The 25,866-nt window shown below is 34.0% G+C and overlaps 1 protein-coding gene across 1 annotated transcript in view; it reads left to right on the forward strand.

The window, feature by feature from the left end:
* LOC111054315 (syntaxin-binding protein 5-like) overlaps positions 1 to 25,866 on the forward strand; it is a 375,057-nt gene that overhangs the window by 183,216 nt on the left and 165,975 nt on the right. The window contains exon 2 of the mRNA XM_039431956.1: positions 15,043 to 15,140. Within this exon, the coding sequence (XP_039287890.1) occupies positions 15,043 to 15,140 (98 nt within the window). The remainder of the gene's footprint in view (positions 1 to 15,042; positions 15,141 to 25,866) is intronic.

A 25,866-nucleotide genomic window follows, 5' to 3' on the forward strand; every position in this document is an offset into this window, starting at 1 on the left:
TAGTTATACAAGCCAACATAAAAGTACTGATGAAAGAGGATTTCTTCAGAACACAGCTAGCACAAACTAGCATTTCTCCGACACCTTTTCAACTGTAGAAAGGTGAAAGTTGAATGCCGAGAAAAGTGCTGAATGAGTGTTTGCCTAATGCTCTCTCCCATTCAGAAAGGGCCTTCTCTTTCATTTTTTTCATTGTGAGGCAATTAACACACAGTCATGTGTTAGTTTTAATGCTCCATTTTATGAATGGAGAAGAGTCGACAGCTATGTGCAGACTTTTTCTTACGAGCTCTTCTAGTTGAAAGGGAACGGTATTCTATGCATTCTTGCAAATCTAATGAACAGTTTTCTAGTTGATGTTTTCATTTTTCCTGCAGTATACAGTTTTGAAACTATATTATTGGGATACTTTGGAATAGCACCAATTTGTATTCTGTTGAAATTTCAATTCTGTCAAGTTCTAAATACAATTTAACTTAATACAGTAACAGAGGAGAAAATTAATTGAAACTAATTTCAGTGCTATTGTTTTGTGAAGTAAAAGACTTATTCAAGGAAAATACTTATTCTGATTACAGAGTTATTCAATTTCGCAATCTATTTGGCTCCATTCATTTAAATGAGAGTCAATTGATTGAAACTGAAAGCAAATTATATGAATGGCATATTAATTAGAAAATACTTGAAGTTATCACAACCACAAAATTTATTGAAATAACGCGGTATCAGTTTGGATTGTAGAACCATTGTTCTACAATTTCTGGTAAACTGAAGTTAGGAGTAGCGGACTGTATAGAAATGAGAAAGCGCTGTGATTGGTAGACGAATAACCAATCAAGGTGAACGTCTACCGTTCACCTAGACAAGCCACTCCTACAATCAGCGCTGCATTGGACCGCCACAGCAATGGCGGCTCCATACATAGTAGAAGTAGAAAGCTAGAAACATTGTGGAAAACAGGTGATGTTTTCTTCAGATACATCAATCCTCGGTAGCAATAGTGTAGAAATAATTCAAAATATAATGTTTATACAGGGTGATTCACGAGGATATGCGGTAACTTTGAGAGCTCATTCAATATGTAAAAATAATGAAAAAAACTTATATAAACATAGGTCCGGAAATGTTTCGTTAGCGAGTTATATAGGGTTAAAGATTTCGCCTGGATTTCAGTTCCGCTGAGTAAATGAAGACTCTCTGAAATTCTGGGAAGTTAAATTTAGGGGCAAATGCCATTGTTTCTTATGGTTTTTTATCTGAAAAATTGATTAGAACAGGTCCCAGAACTGTAAGATGAGTAGTTTTTGAGTAATCCAGTGTAAAATGCAAAAACATTGAGTAAAAAAACACAATTTTTACATTTGGCCAGCAATCGCTTTGTTATTTTATCAATAAACTGATCAAATTTCAGAACAAAACTTGTAGAAAATTTAATTCTAAACAAAACGGTATGATTAAAGTATACAGAAAGTGAACAGATAATCGATTAAAGGAAGTTTTATTGAAAACTGTAATGTAAAGTTATGCAATAAAATTACAGTAAATGCTCAAAAATGTTGCCATTAACTTCAATGCATCTTTCTGCTCGTTTAAGAATTGCTCTTGTTGCTTTTCGTAGTTCTACGGGGCTCTCCTTCAACTGCACAAAGGCTTCATTAATTCGATCAAGTACGCCTCACGGGAATTTACTCTGACCTCGTAAACATGATCTTTCATCCATCCCCATATGCAGAAGTCCAATGGCGTATGATCTGGTGACCTTGGTGGCCAGTGTATAGGACCACCACGACCGATCCATTTATTTGGGAACTGATGATTTAGATAGGTGGAAACATCATTTGAAAAATGTGGCGGTGCGCCATCATGCTGGAAGTACATCTTGCGTCGCGTTGCAAGAGGAACATCTTCCAGCAATGTCGGTAATTCTTCTTGAAGAAACTGTAAGTACGCCTGACCTATTAAGCGCTCTAGAAAAATAAACGGTCCAATTAGCTTATCATCAATAACACCACACCATACATTAATGTTAAAACGGTATTGAAAGTTACGTTCAATTGTTGCATGAGGGTTCTCTTCTGCCCATGAATGTTGGTTTCGTAAATTGTTGATACCATCACGAGTGAACTGTGACACATCGGTAAATAAAATGTACTTGAAGAGTTGACGATGATTGACTAACCAATTGCAGTACTCCAAGCGATGTTCATTGTCTCCTGGTTGTAAATGCTGTACTTTTTGTTTATGGTAGGGATGAAGGTTGTTCTTATTAAGTGTTCTCCAAACTTTACTTTGCGAAACCCTAAACCGCTTTGAAATACGTCTTGTACTAATACCTGGACTACGTTCAACAGCAGCAATAATGTTTTGTTCTACATTAACATCATGTTGGCGAGGGCGGTCAGACTGGATCTTTACGCTTGGAAGTGATCCTGTTTCCCGTAACGTACGAAATGTAGAAATAATGGTTCTAGCATTTGGAATTCTACGATAAGGGTAACGTTGTCTGTATTCTTCCACAGCGATTGTAGCATTGCCTTCACATACACCGTAAATAAACACCATATCGGCGTATTCTTCAGTTGAAAATAAGTATGGCATTACTACTCCACAATTTAATAATTACTATGGACAAAACAATGCTAACACGGACTAAAATTCAATACGACGAACAGAACAATACACACGTGGACTAAAACTCAGTTGTTACCTCTCAAGGAATTGAAATTCTACATTTCAAATCACATCATTGTTGATCAGCTGTTATTGTAGTTCCAACTTATGAAAAACAAATTATCCGCTCAACATGTGTATTTTTTTTATTATTTATGTTTATTGTTTATGTTTATTTCTTTATTTTAAAACTGTGTTTTAATATTATTTTATTTTCAAATTTTAGTAAAAAAATTAAGGTGTTAAATTTAAGTAAAAATCATTAACTTTTTACAGATCTTTAATAAGAAATCAACAGAGTTATTGTCGGCCAAATGAAAAACGTGTGTTGTTCTGTTTTCAATAAAACTTCCTTTAATCGATTATCTGTTCACTTTCTGTATACTTTAATCATACCGTTTTGTTTAGAATTAAATTTTCTACAAGTTTTGTTCTGAAATTTGATCAGTTTATTGATAAAATAACAAAGCGATTGCTGGCCAAATGTAAAAATTGTGTTTTTTTACTCAATGTTTTTGCATTTTACACTGGATTACTCAAAAACTACTCATCTTACAGTTCTGGGACCTGTTCTAATCAATTTTTCAGGTAAAAAACCATAAGAAACAATGGCATTTGCCCCTAAATTTAACTTCCCAGAATTTCAGAGAGTCTTCATTTACTCAGCGGAACTGAAATCCAGGCGAAATCTTTAACCCTGTATAAATCGCTAACGAAACATTTCCGGACCTATGTTTATATAAGTTTTTTTCATTATTTTTACATATAGAATGAGCTCTCAAAGTTACCGCATATCCTCGTGAATCACCCTGTATATTATGTCGAATTTCAAAAGTTACGGTATCTCCTATTTTTTCCATAAGTCGGAAAATACAGAATGAACGTTTCTGATAGATGTAAGGAAAGAGGCTGTAAAGCACTTAAGGAGGATGGAAGTATTTCCCTTTCCGGGTTGTATGTTGTGGAACGTCAGGCAAATGACATTCTTGGCGAATATATTAGCCTACGCATCTATCTTCTTGTTTACAACGGTTTACTCAGGTGGCTGAAGGAAATTTATGCCTCAGCCAGGCATTGAACCTGTGTAATAACGTTATTATATTATGTTTTCGGCTAATTACTCAATATTGCCTAATAAATGTAGACATCAAACAATATTACCATCATAAATCATGGATATTGTTTAACGTACGCCATAAATTAGACTATAATAAATGTTTATTCTTGTTCCATCTGGTATGATAGTAGATATCATATAATTTCTATATTCTTCTCGAAAACTGAGTAATTATTCTACATATGAATTGTGCATTAGAAGGCTATGAGTTAGAAGGCTAGAAGATGATCTCTTCAAAACCACAAAATTCACCAAAAATGGTTTTTTCACTAAATTTACTAAAAAGATTTTGAAAGAGAGTCAAGTTTCGGTTCATTTTCATCATCTACTATCTACTCCATCACTATTATCTACAATCTATAATCATTTCTAAGTAATTTTCAAGGGAATATATTTTAAAATGTACTTTCTGAAAATAAAATTAATTTGAAAAAAATTACCATTAGACTCTTTACCATTATCAATTCCATGCAAATCACATCTCAAACAGAGAAAAATTCCAGATTCAATACAGCATTATTCACGACAATAATGATAATAGCTCAATCTCCCTCCATAACTATTTCACTGATAACAATCACATCTTCAAATATCAAACAGTGAAACTCAGTTTCATGAAAACATTCAGCTACATTTCAAAAGATTTCCTGCCTGGTTTTGCTGATAGAAACACGTTGCACGAGAGAGGAAGTAATGCAACTGTTATTACAATGGTGTAACTCATCGCTTGTTCTCAGATTGAATGAAAAACTGATACGTGCCGTAATATTGCATTTATCTGCCATTGAAAGTGGAGTTGCTACTCGATATGGTTGTAATAAGGTGTATACAGTTATAACTGGTTATATGTATAGCTACATATAGCTGTGATCATGTGGATGCAGCTATATGGCAGTGATAATGTGTATAGTTATATGTGTCACGTATGTACTAATCATGCGTGTGATAACAGTTGAATATGACGTGCCGCTCCAGTTCAGTCATTGTTTGCAGGTAATTTAACGTATGTGAGTATGTGAGACCAACGTCTATTGTTGCTGGGCATTAATCTAGTTTAGTGGTGCGATATCCCTAACAAAACATGGGAAAGCTTGCCTGTGTGCAGGGATGCAGTTTCCAGGGTGACGGAAGTTGATTGAAAATATGACGTTGCTAATTCCTTGAGCTGGACGTGACATGTTTATGACAACATCATCATCATCATCATCAAATACATGTTGAATGGATACTGATATGAATATTATTTTGTTGTAGCATTGGTAATTATGTTGCGAGTGGAATTTATAGAGAGAAAACTAATGGTCTCCCCGTGGAAAATTCAACTCTTGGGCCCGTATGCTCAATTCTGGATGCTAGTTTGATTAAAATCATCAGATGACCCTATTGAAATACATTATAATAAATGAAAACTTGATTTTTCAATCCTGAATTGATTATAATTTTGTTTAAACTCCTATTGAGCATAAGATTTTTCTCATTTTGTTGGTGAATTATCACAGTTTTGCTGCCTCAGTAACAAAGATTTTCAAAATTACAGATCATGGGACGTACGGACTCGTAGAATTCCTAGGGCTCCGTTGCACAAGAGTCGGCTAAATTTTAACCGTGATTAATTTCACGAGAACCAATCAGAGAAGGCGTTTTTGAAAATATTGGTTCTCGTGCAATTAATCACTGTTAAAATCAACCGGCACTAATTTTTTTTGATTTAAAAGCATGCTACTAGAGTCCAGTTGAAAACCATGTTCTCCTTATTTTATAAAAGAGTAATCAACTGGAAGAAGACAGCAGAGAATCGAGAGATCAACATCAATAACTCAAATTTTCAATCTTTTACCTAATCGTAAATTATAATAATAATAATTCACTAGACCTAATTTATAACTTGATGAATAGAATAGAATAGAATTCTTTATTGTCATTAAACACACAGTGCAATAGACATAGTCATCAGGAAACATAAAACATACAACAGTCACACAGACAAATACAAAATAAAGCGTTTCACAGCGTTTCATGAGTAGAACTTTCTTCATTACTTTCAAAATTTTCGAGCAGTTATGAAATATTAGTATAGTAACTGACTTTTGTAAAATTTCTCCTCACAAAAGCGTCTGAAATTGATTATCAGTAAACGATAACTCAGCAATATAAAATGTTGTGCAACTGTAGATTTCCACAATGTACATTTCCAACTCCACGCTTCATCCATTCCTTACCGATTTTAAATTCCGCGCCATTATATTTACGTGTCTCGGTCAGCCAAGATTGATTTCGGAACAATGATGAAAAATCAATTCTGTTGTCGGATAATATCGTTCGTTCTTAATCACCGCGCGATACAACAGACCTGGAGGTGAATTTCCTTCTGTACTCGATTGGACAAAATGATTGATGCTCCACTTGTATATTTATGAAGGCTGTGATAGATTACTCTCACTTACTAGGAACGAGAGAATAAAAGAGAGGCACTGACAGAGCAGAAGAGAGGCGGTTGAACCTCAGTATGGTCGTTAGAGTAACCGCCAATTCATCTCTTGGCAGTTGATCGCTAAGCGTGAAACACCGCCATTACAATGTTGTTTGCGGGGACTGAACGGTGAGGATGAAACAAGAAGAAAGCTGATTTCATGAGAGGAATGGAAAGCTTTTCAACCCCCTGTTAATATAACATCCAATATAAGTCGTATGTCATATTTTTAAAACAAAATTTGTTTGTTTACCTTGTGTTTTAAAGTGTAAATCGTTCTTTCCAAGGCCCTTATGCACTACAGTTACTATATGAATAGCAACTTTCACCTTTATACAGTACCGTAACAGTTAGTAGTATGCATCGTCACTGTTTAAAACATAAATAGATTAGCTGTTCGCTCAAACTCGGAGTGAAACACTTTCAATTTTAATAGCATCATACCTTCAAAATCGTAGATTAGCGTTAAACATAGATGGTGCATATGGGCCTAAGGATGAAACTGACAAAACATTCCTTTGGATTTGGCCTGTTAGTATAGTAAAAAAGTATTGTACATGAGCCTGTTGTGTACTCGAGTATTACATAGTATTCCATGGTGAAATATAGTATTATATAGTAATTTTTCATGATGAGAATAATAACTATACAATATCACTCACCTTGGAGTATTCAACATAAACTCTTGAAGCTTATATTAACAAGAATATGAAATACAATGGAAAAATCATGTTGAAAGGATGGAGAGCGACAGGATTCCCAGGGCAGTCATGTTGTAAAACCCGGTTGGGAGGAGAAGGGTGGGCAGACCCCGTAGTAGATGGATGTGATGGTGAGTTTGAAGTCGGAACAGGCGAATTACCTAATCCTTGCAGGAAGACGACGATGAAATACAATGACTCACTGTTGTAGAATTGTCAACAATAATTAAAATCACACTGACTCTCTTGACAATAGTCAATATTGAATCCTTGTATTCATTGGTTCAATTTATTTTTTTTCAATAATTTTTATTATTATTATTATTTTCACAAGAAAGCACTGAATGGGAGAAAAAACTAAGAGTACTCCTTGTACTATTTCAATTCAAGTTGTATTGGAGATTTCAAGATATGCTTATGAACCCATTTGTCGTGAAAGTATTAGATACAGTGGTTTTGCTGTAAAATTGAAGAATGTTCTTGGAAACTCTCATAATAATTAATATTTAATTCAAGCTTATTTTGAAAAATTCAAATTATTGTTGTCAAAGTATCTTCTACAAGAAAATGAAATTAATACAATGACTGATTTTGTTGTAAAATTGGAGGGCATGCATGAAAAAGATTGAAAATGGATAGTTGGTAATTTACTGGTAATTTGAAAACCAACAAACCTCATCACAATTTTTACTCAGATTCTCTGCGGTGTCCCTGCGGTACGAATATAAAACCATCTTATCCGCGGCGAAATATATCCTGCTTAGAAAATGAAGGGCTTAGAGTGTAAAAAACGCCACAAGCGCCAGATAATTCCACGTCACATAATCTTGAGCTCAGTAAAACGCCTGAGTGATACAACGAGATTTGAGGAATTATATAGTTTTTCAGCGTGGAGACCATTTGAGGCAAGCCTGTTCATTTTTCTCGTCGTGTATATTTGCTCGATTTGATGATGATTGCGGTGATGTTGATGATGATGAGTTTCAGCCGAAGCTGAGCTGCTTCTCGTTAAATCCTGTTTTGTCGCGAAATGAAAATTCATCTCAATTATGGAGTTTCAAGTCTAAAAAAACTGGCAAAGAAATGAGTGTCGAAAAATGCGCGGGAGTTTGACCTTTTTATACGGATTTAATCTGGATTCGAGAGTATTCTCTTAATTCAGTTTTCGATTGAGAGTTAATTTCATATTCGAAGATGAAGAGAACTATATTTTTCTACTAAGACCAAACTCCAGTATCCTGAATATATTTCTGTTTTAGTAAATATAATTTCTATTAGTGATTTCAGGTTTAAGAATTAGAATCATGTAAAAATTCTATGAATTCGAATACACGATTTCACTCATTGTGTTTACAACTTAGTTGATAAGATATGAACGATTGGATTGGATTTGATACAATCAGATTTCACAGCCAGATCAGAAAAGAATCAGAAAAGACAGCAGAATCAGAAAAGGTATCGGAAGTGTGGTTTTTCTTGAGGAATTCTGACAGCTTACAGAGACAGCTTTCAGACACAATGTATTGGGAGAGTTGTGGTTATTCTTGACGAATTATTCTGATAGCTAGAAGTTAATCTCACTATGGGAAGATATCAATAGATTCAGTAAGATTTACCTCATAAACTGTCAGCATTGGTTGCATAGGGAGTGTTAATGCTATCTATGAGGAATGCTGACAGTTTGAAATGATATCTATATCTGAGATAAATCCATTCCGCGATGGATTCCTTTCAACAGCGCTCACCATTTTGTTTAGCACTTGCTATGATTAAGCGAGCCGATTGTAGGCTAAAAGTGGCGGATTTCTCACCTGATTGCCTGCCAGGTGAACAATGGAGTGGCCATTCTTCAACTTGTCTCTGCTCCACATATTTCTCCCAAACTGCGCCATCACTTCCGACTTGTGTTGCTATTCTTCAACGCCTTCGATGTCTTCTGATCGTCTCTGTGATTGATTGTGGACGGTTCGTTTCAGTATAAATGGATATTGTAGTTGCTCTATTCATATATGTTTTGCAGACGGACTGAATGTCATTGCTGTATAAATTTTATCAAGTAAAAAATCTTAATTTAAGTAAAAATCTAATTTTTATTTTAACCTATTTCGGATTATGTGTTACCTAAATTTTGGGGAGGAATAGCACAAGGTCACCTTATTTTTCCTCTCACTAGCATTTTGATAATGTACTTATTGTATAAACGAATAAATAAAGTGAGTTAAGTAAATTATTTTTGTTGTTGTTGGAATGTCAATGAAGATCTTTTGAATTATCAGTTATTATAATATTCATATATGTAACGTGTCGAATTGTCGGTGATTCCTCCTTCATCTTAGATTATTCATAAGAATTTTTCAGCAGGTAAGAGATACTTTGGAAGACCAAGGAAAAGGGGGTCTCAAAACTAGACACGATTATAAAGTTGAATTTTGATTATATTTTTGATAAATTTTAATTTCCAAGGCTATTTTAAATACCGGAACAGGCAATCATGTCTATACCGTGGAAGTCAGAAGAAGAGAAGAAGAATTTTACTAAAATGTACTTTACTAAATTGGGCAGAAGTTTATGATGACTGATTTAGTGAACTAGTAAATTGGACAGAAGATGATGTAGTATTAGTTATAAAGATCTGTGATTCAATATATTCGAGAAATAGTAGAATATTGAGAAATCACTTCACTGATATGGGCTACTTGATTCTAATAAAATCAATATTAAAACTTTTAGTACCCTTTTATTAAAAATCTTTACTTGAAAAGTTGAATTTAACTTGAAAATTACCTATGGTCGAAACTAGTTGAAATATTTCAAAGTTTTTTAATAAAAGGGTACTAAAAGTTTTTATATTGTTTTTATTTTTATTAGAATATTGTGATTCAATTTAGTAAATGAAATGAAAATTCGACTTCATAATTTTGTGTAATTCAGGCCTACGTCATGTAATAAACGAGGCATAAATGTTTGTAGTAGAGTAATGATATCGTCCGAACAATATAAGTCACTGAAATAATATTTGTCAATGTGGGAAAATTAAATGCAACATTTCAATAAGAATTTAATCATGAAATAACATGAAACATTGAAGTTAGTGCACATAAATTCATTTTCCATGAATAAATTCTTGAAAATCTGTCATATCAACAAAATAGTATAGTGTGGCTTTATTGTAACGCGATTTCTTGTCTGTTAAGCCAGAAAAAATCTCTGATAATACAATAATGTGCCCTAAGTCATATGAAAAATGAATTAAGTGACCAATGGGAAGAAACTTTATCCTTTTAACTAAATGGTTGATTTTATCTCTTCAATTGATCATTTCGTAGTCCAAGTTTGAAAATTGAATTTGAACTGAAATTAAATTGAATTTTATTGACAATAAGAATGGTCTTCATAAATATTAAGCTTCAAATTATAAAGGAGCTCAAGGCCACTGCTTCACATACAATTTGAACTAATGTGAGGGGTTGGAGAGAATGAACAATAAACGCCTCACAACAAGTCAAGTATCTCTTTCCCCGAGGAATATGCAATGAATACGGTTTACAGAAACAATTCAACCGTTTGCATTCTACATTAACGCTAAGAGTGCAGTGTTTTGAATGTGTCAGTGGTGCCAGCTCTATTGGCATTGTGTGCTAAAATTAGAGCAGTGAATAATGTAAGTTACAAGTGAAATGCATGAGGATTTAGTGAGGAGAAAGGGATTAAAAGTTTGAGTGGGTCTCGCGTGACTGAATTCAGGCGAGATTGTTGGTCGCGCTAGATATTAATCTGAAGTCGCCATCAGTTCATGAACCCGCAAATAAATTCCCAGGCTAATTTCCCACACAGATACGATGTTGTAGTGTGACACATTTCGAGTAAGCCATTTAATGAATGTGAATTTCAACAATTTATCACACGTCTAGTCTGTGTTGAATACCAAGTGGTAGCGTACTGTATTTTTGAATATTTTTGGTAGAATAGTAAAATTTCACACAAAAAAGACTGCAATCTAGATTTAGGTATGTTACTGATTTCATCATTCACACTGTGCATCATACATCTATTGAGATTCAATTAAATCTTAAAATGTGTAGACATTAATAAGTTATATATACTAAATTTATTATAAAAACTTCAATCCCATATCAGTGAATGAAGTTTGTAAATAGTAATTATAACACGCAATAATCAACTAATTACTTATACCCCAACACATATAATTTATAGTGGGGTGTATATTTATTCATTGTTGAAACACCGCCGATTTATGTAGTTACATTACAATACTATATTATCAATATTCTAATGTTGCATTCAATCTTAATTGTAATTAATAAGTTTTCATGATATTTGAAATTTGTTGCATGATTAGGTGCTATATTGTAATTTATTGTAAATTCGTGTTGTCACGTGGTAAATTAATACCACCAAATATTTTAAAATGAACCAATGAAATATAATAGAACTATAAAATTGGAAAGAAGGTTAGACCTAGTCAAAGGATAAATCAACTCAAATCAAGTATTATTAGCGATTAGGAGTAATAGCATTATCAACAATGATAAGAAAACATGTATAATTGTGATTTAATAATTATGAGAACCCATTGGTAAGATCAAAAAATTATAAAGCGGCTCACTTATTATTGGCGGATTATAAAAAATAAAATGCATGAACATTGAGGTTAGAGTTACTTGTTTACATTTTGAAAAGAATTAGTCGATCTTGGAAAAATCGATAATTATTAGAATCAATACTGAGCGAATCAGCTGATTATTCGATCAACCCATATGACAGGTTGAATTATATAAAATTTACTCATAAAGGATATGTTATGCATACTAAAGGAAGTCGATGTGTAGAAATACAGACACCCATTATTTTTGTATAAATATTTATTATAATCTAAAAAAGCATGATAAATCAAGAGTATACAAAACTCATATAAAGACTGAATGTATTATCATCGCATGTTAGGATTTATTTATGAAATCAATTTAAGATAAACACTCCATACATTTGTATAAGAATTCTTTTTTATTTAATTTTTTCTATTATAAAGCCGAGGAAGCCCTGATTCCCAAGGCAACCAATTGTATTGAGTCTATTAAATTGAAGGCCAATCAGAGAGTAGCTTACAGAATTATTCATGGAAGAGACAAATTTTTCTGAAAACCTCCTTCTTCTGGCTTAAGATCCCGACCTGAGAGGATGCACATGGAGTTTAGGGTTTTTTCTTCTTCCTTTTAAAAATTTTAATGAACTATTAAGCCAAATCCTTTTTTAAATGTAATGTATTTGTACTGAATGTTAATTATCTGTGAACTCAGTGCTGTCAAGGAGTTCGTAATTTGTAAAGATTCCCATAAAAATAGCTTTAATTCGAAAGAAACTTATAAAAATCTGGATCACGCGTTAGCCCAGCAGTGACGAAAAGGAGCCTACCTAATTAATTATTGGAAATAATTAATTCAATCCACGAGAACGTCTAGAACTTCAATTCAGTGAGTGATAATTCAACGAGCTCGTTTTTTCTACGTTCAGTGGGGTAATTAATAAGAAAGCGCTATTCCAATTAATTTGAATTAAAATAAAAAGTCACCACGTGTTGAACAATATCACATAGTCCATAAGAACATTTATGAATTTATTTAATATATGTAGGAAGCTTACTTCCATGCACAGCCCGAATTCATATAAATCCCTGAGATCTCATGTTTGAATATTAATTTATTAATTATAATTTTGTTAATTGAACAAAGTACATCATATCAAACTTATAGACCGAACAGGTTTTTATTGCAGAATTTTATATTGATTGGAAGTATAAGTACCAGTATTAAATATAATATATTATGAATTGGAAACTCATTATTGGGAGTATTAGCAAAGCCTGTGATAATTATTCAGATTTTAGAAATAGATTATTTAAGTGAATTATAGCTATATCGAATATTTTATGCATATCTTTTTTATGGGAATATATTTTGTGTTTTTAGTCAGCATACAAATCGTAGAAATTTATTTTATCCTAGTTCATCTCGTGACATACAGTTTGAGCTGTTTTAATATCAACAAATATTTAGCAGCACTTAAAATTATTGAATCGAGTGATATTAATCTTATTCAGAGCACTCAATATTTATCATCCTTTGATGATATTCATCTCATATACCAGAATAAGTATATTAAGAAATTATATTAATAAGGTTCCAGTTATATCATATAAGGATCCAGAGAGCTTCCAGAACTGGCGTTGTAAGTTCTAAGGAATTTTGGAAGGGTATATTGGTGAATACTTGTATTCACGACGAGCGTTTTAAGAATCAACTAGAAACAACTATAGTTGGTCCTTATTATTCTCTAGTGGTACATGGTTACTGATAATCAGTCATCAAATATTCTTTTATTTTCCGTATTGGTATTCTTCAAGAACTTCATAGAAGCAGCGGTAAGAATTACCAATCACCGGTCACTGAACCTTATGGTGATTATTTGTATTTATAAAATTCATGTTTCTACCACTGAGCTAGAGCTGAGGTTTGAACCCAGTAATTTTGCGAGCCGGCCGGCCTTAATTTTTTGTGAATATATTCGCAAAAGAGGGAATTTAGAGACTGCTCTTATAAATATCAGAAACATCGTATTATCTGTGAAGGATTTACAATCCACAACTTCACAGTGTATAAACCAGAATATGTTGTAACTTACGTGAATAAATAATTCTTATTCTTATTCTTATACTATGTACAGAGTGAAATCGCGCTCTCTCCCTCTCTCTCTCATAAACTGACTTTTTCAAATATTTCATTCCTATACGATATTAATGTTTGAGTTGTAGGATAATAATAATAATATTGTGTAAGTATCTTGATTTACTGTAGCTGAAACTCCGTATTTGTATGTGTATAGTCCTTGCACAAATTTGATGATTATATTAATTTAATGTCAGAAAAAGTACAGGAAAAAATTGCGGTACAGCAATACAAATTGATTATGCACTTCACAACGAGAAATATACCACTTGAAAAGGCAATGCATAATAATATACATCATCCGAATTGATGAAAAACTCTCATTATCTTTTCATAAATGTGAAAGAGAGGGGTCGATAGAAAAACAATTTCATGGCTACTAAATTCGAGAAACTAGTTCTCCATGAATACCGCAGCATTGTTTGATGCAGCTGTGGATAGGGTGAAACTAACCACCATGGTAGCCAACTTCTGGAAGCGGGCAGCCACATGAAAAAGAAGTAAATCTTTCTCATTTGGGTGTACTCTCATATCATTATGGTATTTAGTATACTAAACTATTTCAAAACAATAAGCTAAACGCAAGGAGCAATTTCTGTTTATATGTTTAGATGTTTATATGTTTGTATTTCACCGGATCTCGAAAACGGCTTTAACGATTCTCACGAAATTCAGAACATAGTAGGTTTATAATATGAAAATTCGATTGCACTAGGTCTTATCCCTGGGAAAACTCGCTGAAGGACATTAAAATTATAATTATCATTCATCCTCGGAAAAACAGATGATACTAATTATATCGTCGGAAATGATGGAAGTGAGTGAGCGAGTTCATGTGTATGGGACTGTGTCAAAATTATAACTCAGCTGTTGAACTTTTGTAATCATCCAATCAGGTACTTAGTGCCGGATGCAAAAAATCCGGGTTTTTTCAATCCTGATTATATCCAGTAAATCCATCTTTTTGAAATGGTCTTCCCTGATTTGATTCACGTGAAATTAATCAGGATTAAAATTTAACCGGCTTTTGTGCAACCGGGCCTTTGTGAGAGAAATTTTTGCATTTCTCTGGGAATTAATCTCAATTTACTGTGATTAGATAGAACATTTCTGTATGAACTATGAACGTTTTAATAATTTCTTCTTTCGTAATAAATGTTTTATGCTGTTGTACTCCAGAGCGAAGCTCGGTCCCCGATACTGATAGTATTATTTCACATAAAGTAGAAACATTAATAAGTGATTGTAAATAAATAATACTATGTGATGGGTGAAATCGTGCTCTCATAAACATACATTTTTAATGAACTAATTGGAGTTTATTTTTTGATTTTGTTGCAGACCTTTCGTCATGGGTTCCCCTTTCAGCCTACTGCCATCGCTTTCGACCCAATCCAGCATCTCCTCGCCATCGGGACGAAGACTGGCTCGCTCAGAATGTATCCTTTCATCTTGAATTTCTTTATAAACTGTCAGTAGGGTTAGCTAGGCAAAACATCAATTAGGAGCTACTATAGCATTCTTACTCAAACCATCAAGTTTGTCACTATGTCAGTTACTAATTAAAAGAAACACAGAACTTTTTCTAGGTAATCGAAAATCTAAATTTGTATTTTTTGTATTTAATATTGAGTTGTACTGTAATGTGCATCACAAAAAGATCAAAATTCATCCAAGTTTAGTAGTTCATCCAAGTTAAAGTAAGTTCAGGGTTTCAGCTCCAATAATCGACTCTCTTCGTCTCTCCGTAATTTGAAAAGGTGAGTGTTTCCTCTTTCACATCATTATCATACTGTTCATGTTTAGACTATTTATCTTTTACAGTACATGAATATGTGTATTTATAAAAAGATATTTATTTTTATCCACATTGTCAATACATTCAACTTTCTCAATGCTTAAATATGTTTGACAAACTAGAAATCACTTGTATTCAGAGCATGACTCTGGGTCACTTCCAATGAATGCCTTTCTCACTCATGGAAACTCATGGAGTATGTGTATTCATAAAAATATATTTATTTTCATCCACATTGTTAGTTAATACATACAAGTTTCTCAATGTTTGAATTATTATTCGACAAACTAGATATCACTTGTGTTCAGAGCATGACTCTGAGCCACTTCCAATGCCTTTCTCTCTCATGGAAACTCAGAAAAACCCATTCCTAGTTAAATTATCTTGAATTTTTTGGATAGACTTGATACAGAGTATAAGTACGGTACTCCTGTAGCATAAAGAATATAATACAAAAGGATAATCCGTAATCATTGTTTGAGAGGTCAATATTAATCTGGAGATCTCGTCAATTCCAAAAAGCTCTGAACATAAAACTTTTTTTACCATGATATTTAACATTTCTAATACTGTATCAATATTCACACAAATTTTCCAATACAGAGTTCAATGATACACACATGACGACTTGAGAATGGTAAAAATTTCAGTGCTGAATTTTGTGAACTGTTCAGTAGATGAAGACGGAAAGCTTCTAAATGCTTTTTGTTTGGTGAACCGTGAATTCAGAAATTTTCAGAATAGTGAAAGTGCGAGGAATGGAGAAATGAATTTTGGTTCGTTTCCGCATGATTGATAACGAAATTTAATATTGAAAACATCCTTTTCGAATGACGGAAGAAGGTCATGAATGACTGCAACCCCCAACCACTCTTTTTACGCTCTACTACTCACTTACTATGTCCCACTTCTGACGAATTTCCCTCATACCCTTTCTCTCTTCATCAGCCTATCTCTCTCATACTCATTCTCTCTCCATCTGCCTATCTCTCTCATATCCAGCTTCCACTCTCCGAATTCTCATTCTTTCTGATTTTTCGCATTGAAAAATAAATTCCAAGAGAGAATCAGATGCAGTCATGCAAATTCTTACTGTAATCCACTCTTCAAGATCGAATTGTTCATTCAGTCATAGAAAGTACTCAACGTACCAGCTAAAGTAATCTTTGAAATTGCTCATACGTGCAAAAGAGGATGTTCATGTGTGGAAATGATTGTTTTATCGAATTATCACTGAGTCATGATTAAATTAGTTTTTAGATGATTTTTCAAATACAAAAGCCCGGTTGCATAAAAGCCTGTTAAGGGTGTGCAAAGGCTGAAAATAAACTTTCTACTCGTGATATTTTTCAAAGTTTTCCGTTTTGTATATCATCAAGCTATTGAAATGAAAAAGTTTTCTCAGGAAAACATTTTTTTCCTACAGTTACGTTGAAAAGTGGCCATTGCTGCACTGATTACAGAACGCAAAGAATCACTTTTCCGCTCTAGTGCGGGAATAGTATATTTCGCACCTAGGGCCGAAAATGAGACTTTTCCGGCTCGAAATCGGTTTTCAAGTCCGAGGCCGTAGGCCGAGGACTAGAAAAGATTGAGAGCCGGAAAAACATTTTTGCCCGTGGTGCGAACGCTATTTTTCGCCACACAGAGAAATAAACAATATATGTGAGAATAATTGTTTATTAAGCAGTTCCGAAAACAAAAGTGGAAGGTCATAGCTCTAGCTATTAGTATAGTTATTAGTATCTAGTTATTAAAGTATAGAAAACTGAAGAATACATAATACTTGGAAACCTCACAGAATCATATTGATTTTTCCAATACATCAATAAATTTTAGTTCTATTAGGATCCTCCTCAATTTGAATCAGGCAGCCTTTTGTTTTCCCAATTCCAAAAAAATACCTAAAATACTCGTTTCACTGGGAATTCGTGTCTGATAGTAGCCTACATTATAACTGAAGAATATAAATTATTACTCATTTTATTGTGATCTATTCATGTTTTTCTCATGAAATTCAATAAATTATAGGCCTACAGCATGAAGACTATGTCCAATTCATTTGTACTGGTGGCAAAATTTTACATTGAAAATAATTATTTGATAAAATCCAAGTTCAATAGTAATGAAAACAAATTCCTTCAAAAAATAATTGATAATAATACGTACGTTTCAAGGGAAAAAATTAAGAACAAAAAAATGGGGAAGCATCGGGGATTTGAACCGAGGTACCATCGCTCCGTAAGCAAGCTCCTTACCGCTGCGCTACATAGACGTTCGTAAATGGTAGTCTTATAACCTGCTGATAAAAATACACACTTTGGGCTATGGAACTTCAATTAGCCTACGGTAGCATAGATGAATTTGAACATTAATATTCTGAAAAATCTAGAAGGAAAATAGAAATTTGGGCTTCCAGGTGCACGAGATTGATATTTTTAGAATCTATGTTCAAAATTTGGAGATCTAAATCATTCCCGTTTTTCCGGTATGCAATCCACAAGTTGACATGTTTTGATGCGAACAAACACAACCCCACTCTCTCTTATTATATAGAAGAAGAAGAAGATATCTTACCTCTATTTCATTCATCCAAATAAAATGATAGTATATTACTGCAGAATACTTTATTCAATTCTAGAAGCATAAACTGATTCTGTTTCATAAACTATTTGTTAAAACGTTCAGCACCATGGATATTGCCCAAGTAGTTCCAAACTATCCACCAGGTTTTGTGATAAACGCAGTAAAACCTATTCCTAGTTAAATTATCTTGAATTTTTTGGATAGACTCGGTACAGAGTATAAGCTCGAATAGGGTACGGTACTCCTGTAGCATAAAGAATATAATACAAAAGGATAATCCGTAATCATTGTTTGAGAGGTCAATATTAATCTGGAGATCTCGTCAATTCCAAAAAGCTCTGAACATAAACTTTTTTTACCATGATTTTTAACATTTCTAATACTGTATCAATATTCACACAAATTTTCCAATACAGAGTTCAATGATACACACATGACGACTTGAGAATGGTAAAAATTTCAGTGCTGAATTTTGTGAACGGTTTAGTAGATGAAGAGTTGAAGACGGAAAGCTTCTAAATGCTTTTTGTTCGGTGAACCGTGAATTCAGAAATTTTCAGAATAGTGAAAGTGCGAGGAATGGAGAAATGAATTTTGGTTCGTTTCTGCATGATTGATAACGAAATTTAATATTGAAAACATCCTTTTCGAATGACGGAAGAAGGTCATGAATGACTGCAACCCCCAACCACTCTTTTTACGCTCTACTACTCACTTACTATGTCCCACTTCTGACGAATTTCTCTCATACCCTTTCTCTCTTCATCAGCCTATCTCTCTCATACCCATTCTCTCTCCATCTGCCTATCTCTCTCATATCCAGCTTCCACTCTTCGAATTCTCATTCTTTCTGATTTTTCGCATTGAAAAATAAATTCCAAGAGAGCATCAGATGCAGTCATGCAAATTCTTACTGTAATCCACTCTTCAAGATCGAATTGTTCATTCAGTCATAGAAAGGACTCGACGTACCAGCTAAAGTAATCTTTGGAATTGCTCATACGTGCAAAAGAGGATGTTCATGTGTGGAAATGATTAGTTTTATCGAATTATCACTCAGTCGTGATTAAATTAGTGTTTTAGATGATTTTTCAAATACAAAAGACCGGTTGCATAAAAGTCTGTTAAGGGTGTGCGAAGACTAAAAATAAACTTTCTACTCGTGATATTTTTCAAAGTTTTTCGTTTTGTATGTCATTAAGCTATCGAAATAAAAAAGTTTTCTCAGGAAAACATTTTTTTCCGATCATTACTTTTTGAGATATGAGCGCCTGAAGTTTAAATTTTTGGGACAGAACATTTCAAATTCGGTAAGAGATAAATCCATGATATTGAGAGGATAGATTCTTCATGGTAGTGTTGATCTAGTAAAAATTTTCTGAAAATATCCATTTTTATAATAGTTATACAATTTACTAAAAATAACTTTTTTCGAGTTATTTTTGGTAAATTGAATAACTTTTTTAAACATTGATATTTTCAGAGAATTTTTTTTTACTAGATCAACAATACCATGAGGAATCCATCTACTGAATCTCATGGATTTATATCTTACCGAATTTGAAATGTTCTGTCCCAAAAATTCAAATTTCAGGCGCTCATATCTCAAAAAGTAATGATCGAAAAAAAATGTTTCCCTGAGAAAACTTTTTCATTTTGATAGCTTAATGATATACAAAACGAAAAACTTTGAAAAATATCACGAGTAGAAAGTTTATTTTTAGCCTTTGCACACCCTTAAATTTCAATCATCCTCAAATGCCATAAGAACTATCAGAGAAAATTCCTTTCAGAGAAGTATAAATCTTCTCTGATTGGTTCTCGTGACATATATTCACGGTTAATATTTCGTCATGTCATCGAATAAAAGTCCTCTGCTTCTATTATTTTCTAATGTAGGCTACGTATTTTAATCATGATCTTGATAAAGAAAATAGTCGGTTAGCAAGATATCTTCGTTCTAACTGATTTTGTACTCTCGATTTGGTTTTAGTTCAAGTTATTTTGTGAACCTTATATAAAATGGCTGTCTTACATTTGAACTCAAGGGTATTTGAAATTACTTACTATAACAAAATCTTAATAGTTTCGCGTGCTTCAGCTCTGTGGGGCGGTTTCCTGTGTACGTCCAGAGGGAAAGTTGTCGAAGATTTGTGTTCATTGTTCACGGATGGAGACTGTTTTCTGTCTCTGTCTCTATTTTCTGTTGTATCGATCCTGTTTTCCGTCTCTGTTTGTCGCAGCTAAATACGTTCTGGTGGGGGGATGGACGCCATTATGCAATTCCCGTTTCGAATGCATCCATCACACAATTGTAATTTATATCACGTTATTAACCCCAGCATTTGAATACAACATTCCTCCATTCCCTGGTTGATAACTGTATATGCTGGGGTCTCGTTGGTTGGTATCTTCCGATTAATCCAAAAAACAAATAGCCTAAAATTCATGGGGAGAAATTGAATAATCGTGTAGCTTTCCATCTCATTGTTTGATTGTCTTCCATTCATTTTAATTATAGCTTTTTCGTGTTGTTAAGAAACAAGGAATAAGGGCATAGAATATCGATGAACAAATTCTGATCTGATTGAGAAATTGTGACTTTTGTTACCAGTTTTGTAGTTTGAAGTGTAGATGAAAACTGTTTCTCTATGAAATTCAGTTGTGTTCTGGAAATATAGAGGATTATTTCAAATACACTGCAAATTGCATGTAACCTTCAGAGATTGATGAGGAAACTCCACATTACAATGAAAGCGACAACATTCAAAAGAATCAAATATTCACATTAAATCTTCCAGATATGGAATGATAAGTAACTCTTCATTTAATACTGTCTTTGTTATTGGAAGTTTATCTCTTTTGAATAAGCTCTAGAAATTGATCATTTCTGAGTTGAAGCATGTTTTTCTCCTCATAACTTTATTCCATTTGTTGATAAGTGAATGAATCAATGAACAAGGTTTATTATATTATCATAGTTTGAGAGAAATTCTGCAACCGGATATGTAATAGTTTCAACTTGAAATCACGCCTGTAATTTCTTAGTTTATATGTGGATTGATGAAAAATTTCAATTTTAGGTCTTTGTACACTCATATACATTACTTGTGTTCCACATATTGTACTATAGTTTGATCAAATAGAAGGATACTTTCAGCACACTAGTATACATTTCGATCAATACCTAATCCATTCAGGGCAGCAGATCCTATTTTAATCTTGTCCAGTATGCTTGAGGTTGTATCGGGAAGGGCTGTACAGGATTCCGGGGCGAATTGATAGGGTTGGAGGACAAATTGATGGATGAAGAACAAGACAGGGAAGGACAGGCAGGTGGTGAAGGGCTTTGCCACGTCGAATGTGGGCGAAATTACTAGAGAGAGCGAAGATCCGACGAGGCTGAGTCGCGTTTATCCGGACTGATGGTTTGTAATTATCGATGTGTAGAATTTGAAACCTTTGAAGGCTGGATGCGGGATATTACGGCAGGCTTGTCACGTTCCTTCTGCTCAGCTTCACGTTTCATTGTTCACATTTCGCAGCGTACTGGATAAGTTCCCCAGCCTGATAAGCCCCTGCGGATCAGAAAAATCCCTTCGATAATATATAAGACTCCAACTGACATCAATTCTCAAAGTAATTTCGTTGCGATACCTTCCTATACCAATCGCAATATCCGTATCGGTTCTTCTCCCGTCGTGAAAAGTTTTTTAATAATACAGTAGGACTCGTGGAATATGGATGATATTGCAATTTCCTGCAGTCCAAATGAAAACTACCTCATTCGTGGTTATATTGAGAATCCAATTACATGAATCAATTATAAATCCAACAAGAACTGAAAGTTGAAGTTCTTGTATTATTTATTATCATAATTTCCAATTCAGTTGGAATGATATCAAAATCATTTTCATACAGGAATCAACATCTCTTTGAAACTGGCATGATTTGAAAATATAAACTAATTTTGGTATAATCAATTCACAGTATTTGTACAATATCCGAGTATATGCAATATAGATTGATAATTAAACTGATTTGCTGATTGCTGATTTTAAGCCCGTTGTATAATTTATGAAGCTCTTATGTCAGAGCTCTGATAAATCTATTCCTTGTTTTTCTCGGGAACACTCACTCTCTTTCTGTACATTATTTTGGAATGATCAATTTAAAAATGAATTTCTTTTCAATTTTCAAGGATCAGAACTCTCATTTAACAAGATGAGAGGATCCAAAAGAATTCAGTCGTTATTTTCAACACTTCTAATAAACTTCTGATATTGAATTAGGCAAGTAGTGATATTTATCCACAATAAAAAACTAGAATATTGTTCAATATCACAATTTTTCTTTCAAATTACAGACATGTTTTGACACCTATATCAATTTCATTGTCATTGTCATTCGTGATATAAGACAAAATTCTAGTGTTTTCATTACTGCTAATAAACCCGGCACCCCGGCCTAAATAGAGTACTATAGAAACACATTTATACTTGAAACACCATCATAGAATTGATGAGGATTATTCAATATTCCAACTCAACCCAAGTTTAAACTTCATCTTTTTCCATTGAAAGTGTGGAAATATGTTTATACTTTGGCTGAAAACTACGTGCTCTAGAGCTCTTTCCTAATCTAGTATTATAGGAGAATGCCAATGAAGTAGAGGTGCATCCATTTCAACAATCTGCACACAAAATCTGAAACCAATTTCAGCCGAACCGTGCTTCCTGCTTCAAACTCGAAACTACATTCCGCTTCAGCGTCCACATTTTTATGTGGACATGTCAATAAGCAGTGGCGCCAACCTTTTGTCGAAGAAGGTCGTCACGGGCATTATGCAAGATGGATGTCGGGAGGTTAGGCCGCCGCATCACATGATAATATCATGGCGGGTACAACCACTCAAACTCTCGCTATAAAATATTATAGTCTCTTGGCTACGTCTATTCATATAGGATTCAGGTCATCCTAGCGGATCCTTCAAGAATCCATTTTATAACTTTTTTTCTGTGAGGAAGGAGACTTTGAATGTACGTCACTGGAAAGATGGAAGCGCAATAAAAAGGCGGTTGGAATAAGGCTGTCCGTTTACCGACTCGACATGGCAACGTGTTTGATATTAAGCCGCGTTGCCACGTCTCCACGTCGTCACTAGCAGACAACAAAACCTCATCCCTCAAAACCCACAGTCACATTTCTTCTTACCCCATAACTCCCTTACAATTCTTATGCTTGCTTCAGTGAGCATTCCTGCTGGATAGGCCGCAAAGAGCTTGCTTTCCTCCGCTCAGGAGCATTCCTGTGTACTTGAACGTAGAACTAGCTCCTCTTCACATTGACAGTATGTACCTCCATTCTATACCTCCTATACCTTCTACAGCCAACTGGCGACTCCTCGCCAGCTAGATTTATACAGCTGACGCCTTCTGCCAGATCACATATCAATCTCGTTTGTATCACTGTCACACCAAGGGCTCCCAGATGGCTCACACTATATTATCTAGCTCCATTTCCGGAAGATTTTAGGTTAGCCTATTTCCAGAAAATCCACATTCAACTCTTATAGAATCAGCCTTCAAGACTGGGGCTAGACCAAACAAGCGAATACTTGTTCTGAACAAAGATTAATACAAGTTTGGAGAAAGCTAGTTTAAAACTTCTGAAGTCATACATACAATCAGTCATGAAAACAATCATACGCTTTTGGAGACATGATTTGTCATGCTTCTCATAATAATATTTTGGGTTGTTTCTATGTGTTTTATGCTCCAGAATAAAGCTCCATGCTCGTTTGGTCTATCCCCAGCCTAACAAACCCATGCAACAAATTGCTCTGTCCATTCCATTTATTCGGAAATGACTTTTTGATAGAGAAGATAGTAGTAATGACTAATTTAGAAATTAGTGAACTTTTTGAGACTATAGAAGTTTTCTTCTCAAAATTATTTCCAGCTGGAATTCAAAATCCTTTTCATCTATAATTTCGTTCGTTTTATTTATTGATAAATAGAACACAATTATTATTCTCTAGAATGATTTATATTTCACAGCTGGCTATACGTTATGTTATGAATTTCGGGGATGCGATATTTTGATTTTTCACATACTCACTCAGTCACTCACTTTGTTCTATCCGCAGACGTCGATAATCTCAGCTGTTCCAGCCAAGGAACAATTATCCTTTTAATGTCGTTCAGCGAGTTTCCCCAAGGATGAGACCTAGTGCAATCTAATTTTCATATCATAAACCTACTATGTTCCAAATCTCGTGAAAATCGTTAAAGCCGTTTTCGAGATCCGTTGAACATAAATAACCAGGTATAAATATAAATAACCATATATAAAAATACAGAAATTGCTCGCTTAATATAATAGGATTTCTGCATCACTTGAACACAAATTATTGCTATATACCCTCTGAAGCCTTATTTAATTTATTCATGTATCATCCTCGATATCTCTATTAGTTAAACATTCTTGTTGTCAGTAATAAACTGAAAAAGACTAGTTATTTTCTTTACTCTTATGGCTTTTATCGGCAGAGAGATCCTTTCGGATGTTCTGCCTTGCCGTATTACCCAATGTCATTTCCTATCAACACTCAAGTTTATAGGTTATTTCTTGGGTTCTTCATGTGCTCTCACTAAAAATTTGCACTTCCACTTCCTGAGTACCTATTTTGTAAATTTTAAAATCAAGAAAACTATTTTCAAACACAAAATCACATTTAAAAAGCAAAAACTATAAAAATTTTGATGATTAATATTGAACTAAAAAGACTAGTAGAACTGAGTTTCAACTCTCTCAAAACTTGCTAAAATTCACCTGTTTTCCAATCATCAGTCTGAATCTTATCCAGATGAACATTTCAGCGATGAGAGCAACCTCAATTGCCAGTGAGTTCATGAGTCGATGAGAGTATTTCAGGTCGTTAACACATTTCATTGAAATGCCAGCGTTTTTGGCTAACGCCTATATTAGGACGGCAATCGTTTTTGGTGCAAACTCCATCTGCCGTTCATCCAATGACTGCTGCAATGACTTGAACAGATCGTTTACCGCTTAATGACCACGACAATGCCATTAAAGGCTCGTCCATTGTAGCCAACGGCTCCTTCCATTCAATGGCTTGAACTGCCATTGCCAAGACATAGCTCGACCCCGACCATTTATTATGCGTTCAACAATTCCCTCCAACTGGAAATAACTCGCAAATGAAGCATAATAGAGCGTTGTGCGAATTAAAATTTATTGCAGTCTTGCTATTTGATGATTTTTTTCCGATTAAATGAATAATATTATGAAGTGGACTTCCAAATGCATGAATGAGACTAGCAAACTTTGAGTAATAAAATTTCTCACTTATATGCTATTCTATATTGAGGGTTAAGTGTAAGAGAGGGCCGACTGCGCCCTAACTTCGCCCTCCCAGGTATAAAATGAAGGCAGTCATTCTATTCTATTCTATTCAACCCTATTACTGTTTGTTTAATGAATTTCGATACGATAATTGCTTGATCTCTTTATTATCGTAATCGTATTTTTATTTGACTGAACACTATGATTCTGGCTTCTAAAACTCCCTTCTGAGGATATGAGCCCGGTTGCACAAGAGTCTGTTGAATTTTAACAGGTATTAAATGCCTCGAGAACCAATTACAGTAGGCTTCTCTGGATGGTTTCCGAGAGATTCAATCACAATTAAAATTGAACAGACTTTCGTCCAACTTGGCCAGAGTGTTATTGGATACTTATTTGAAGAGAACTGAACT

This window comes from Nilaparvata lugens, chromosome 7 (genome assembly GCF_014356525.2).
Source record: "Nilaparvata lugens isolate BPH chromosome 7, ASM1435652v1, whole genome shotgun sequence".
In the NCBI taxonomy this organism is placed as follows: domain Eukaryota; kingdom Metazoa; phylum Arthropoda; class Insecta; order Hemiptera; family Delphacidae; genus Nilaparvata; species Nilaparvata lugens.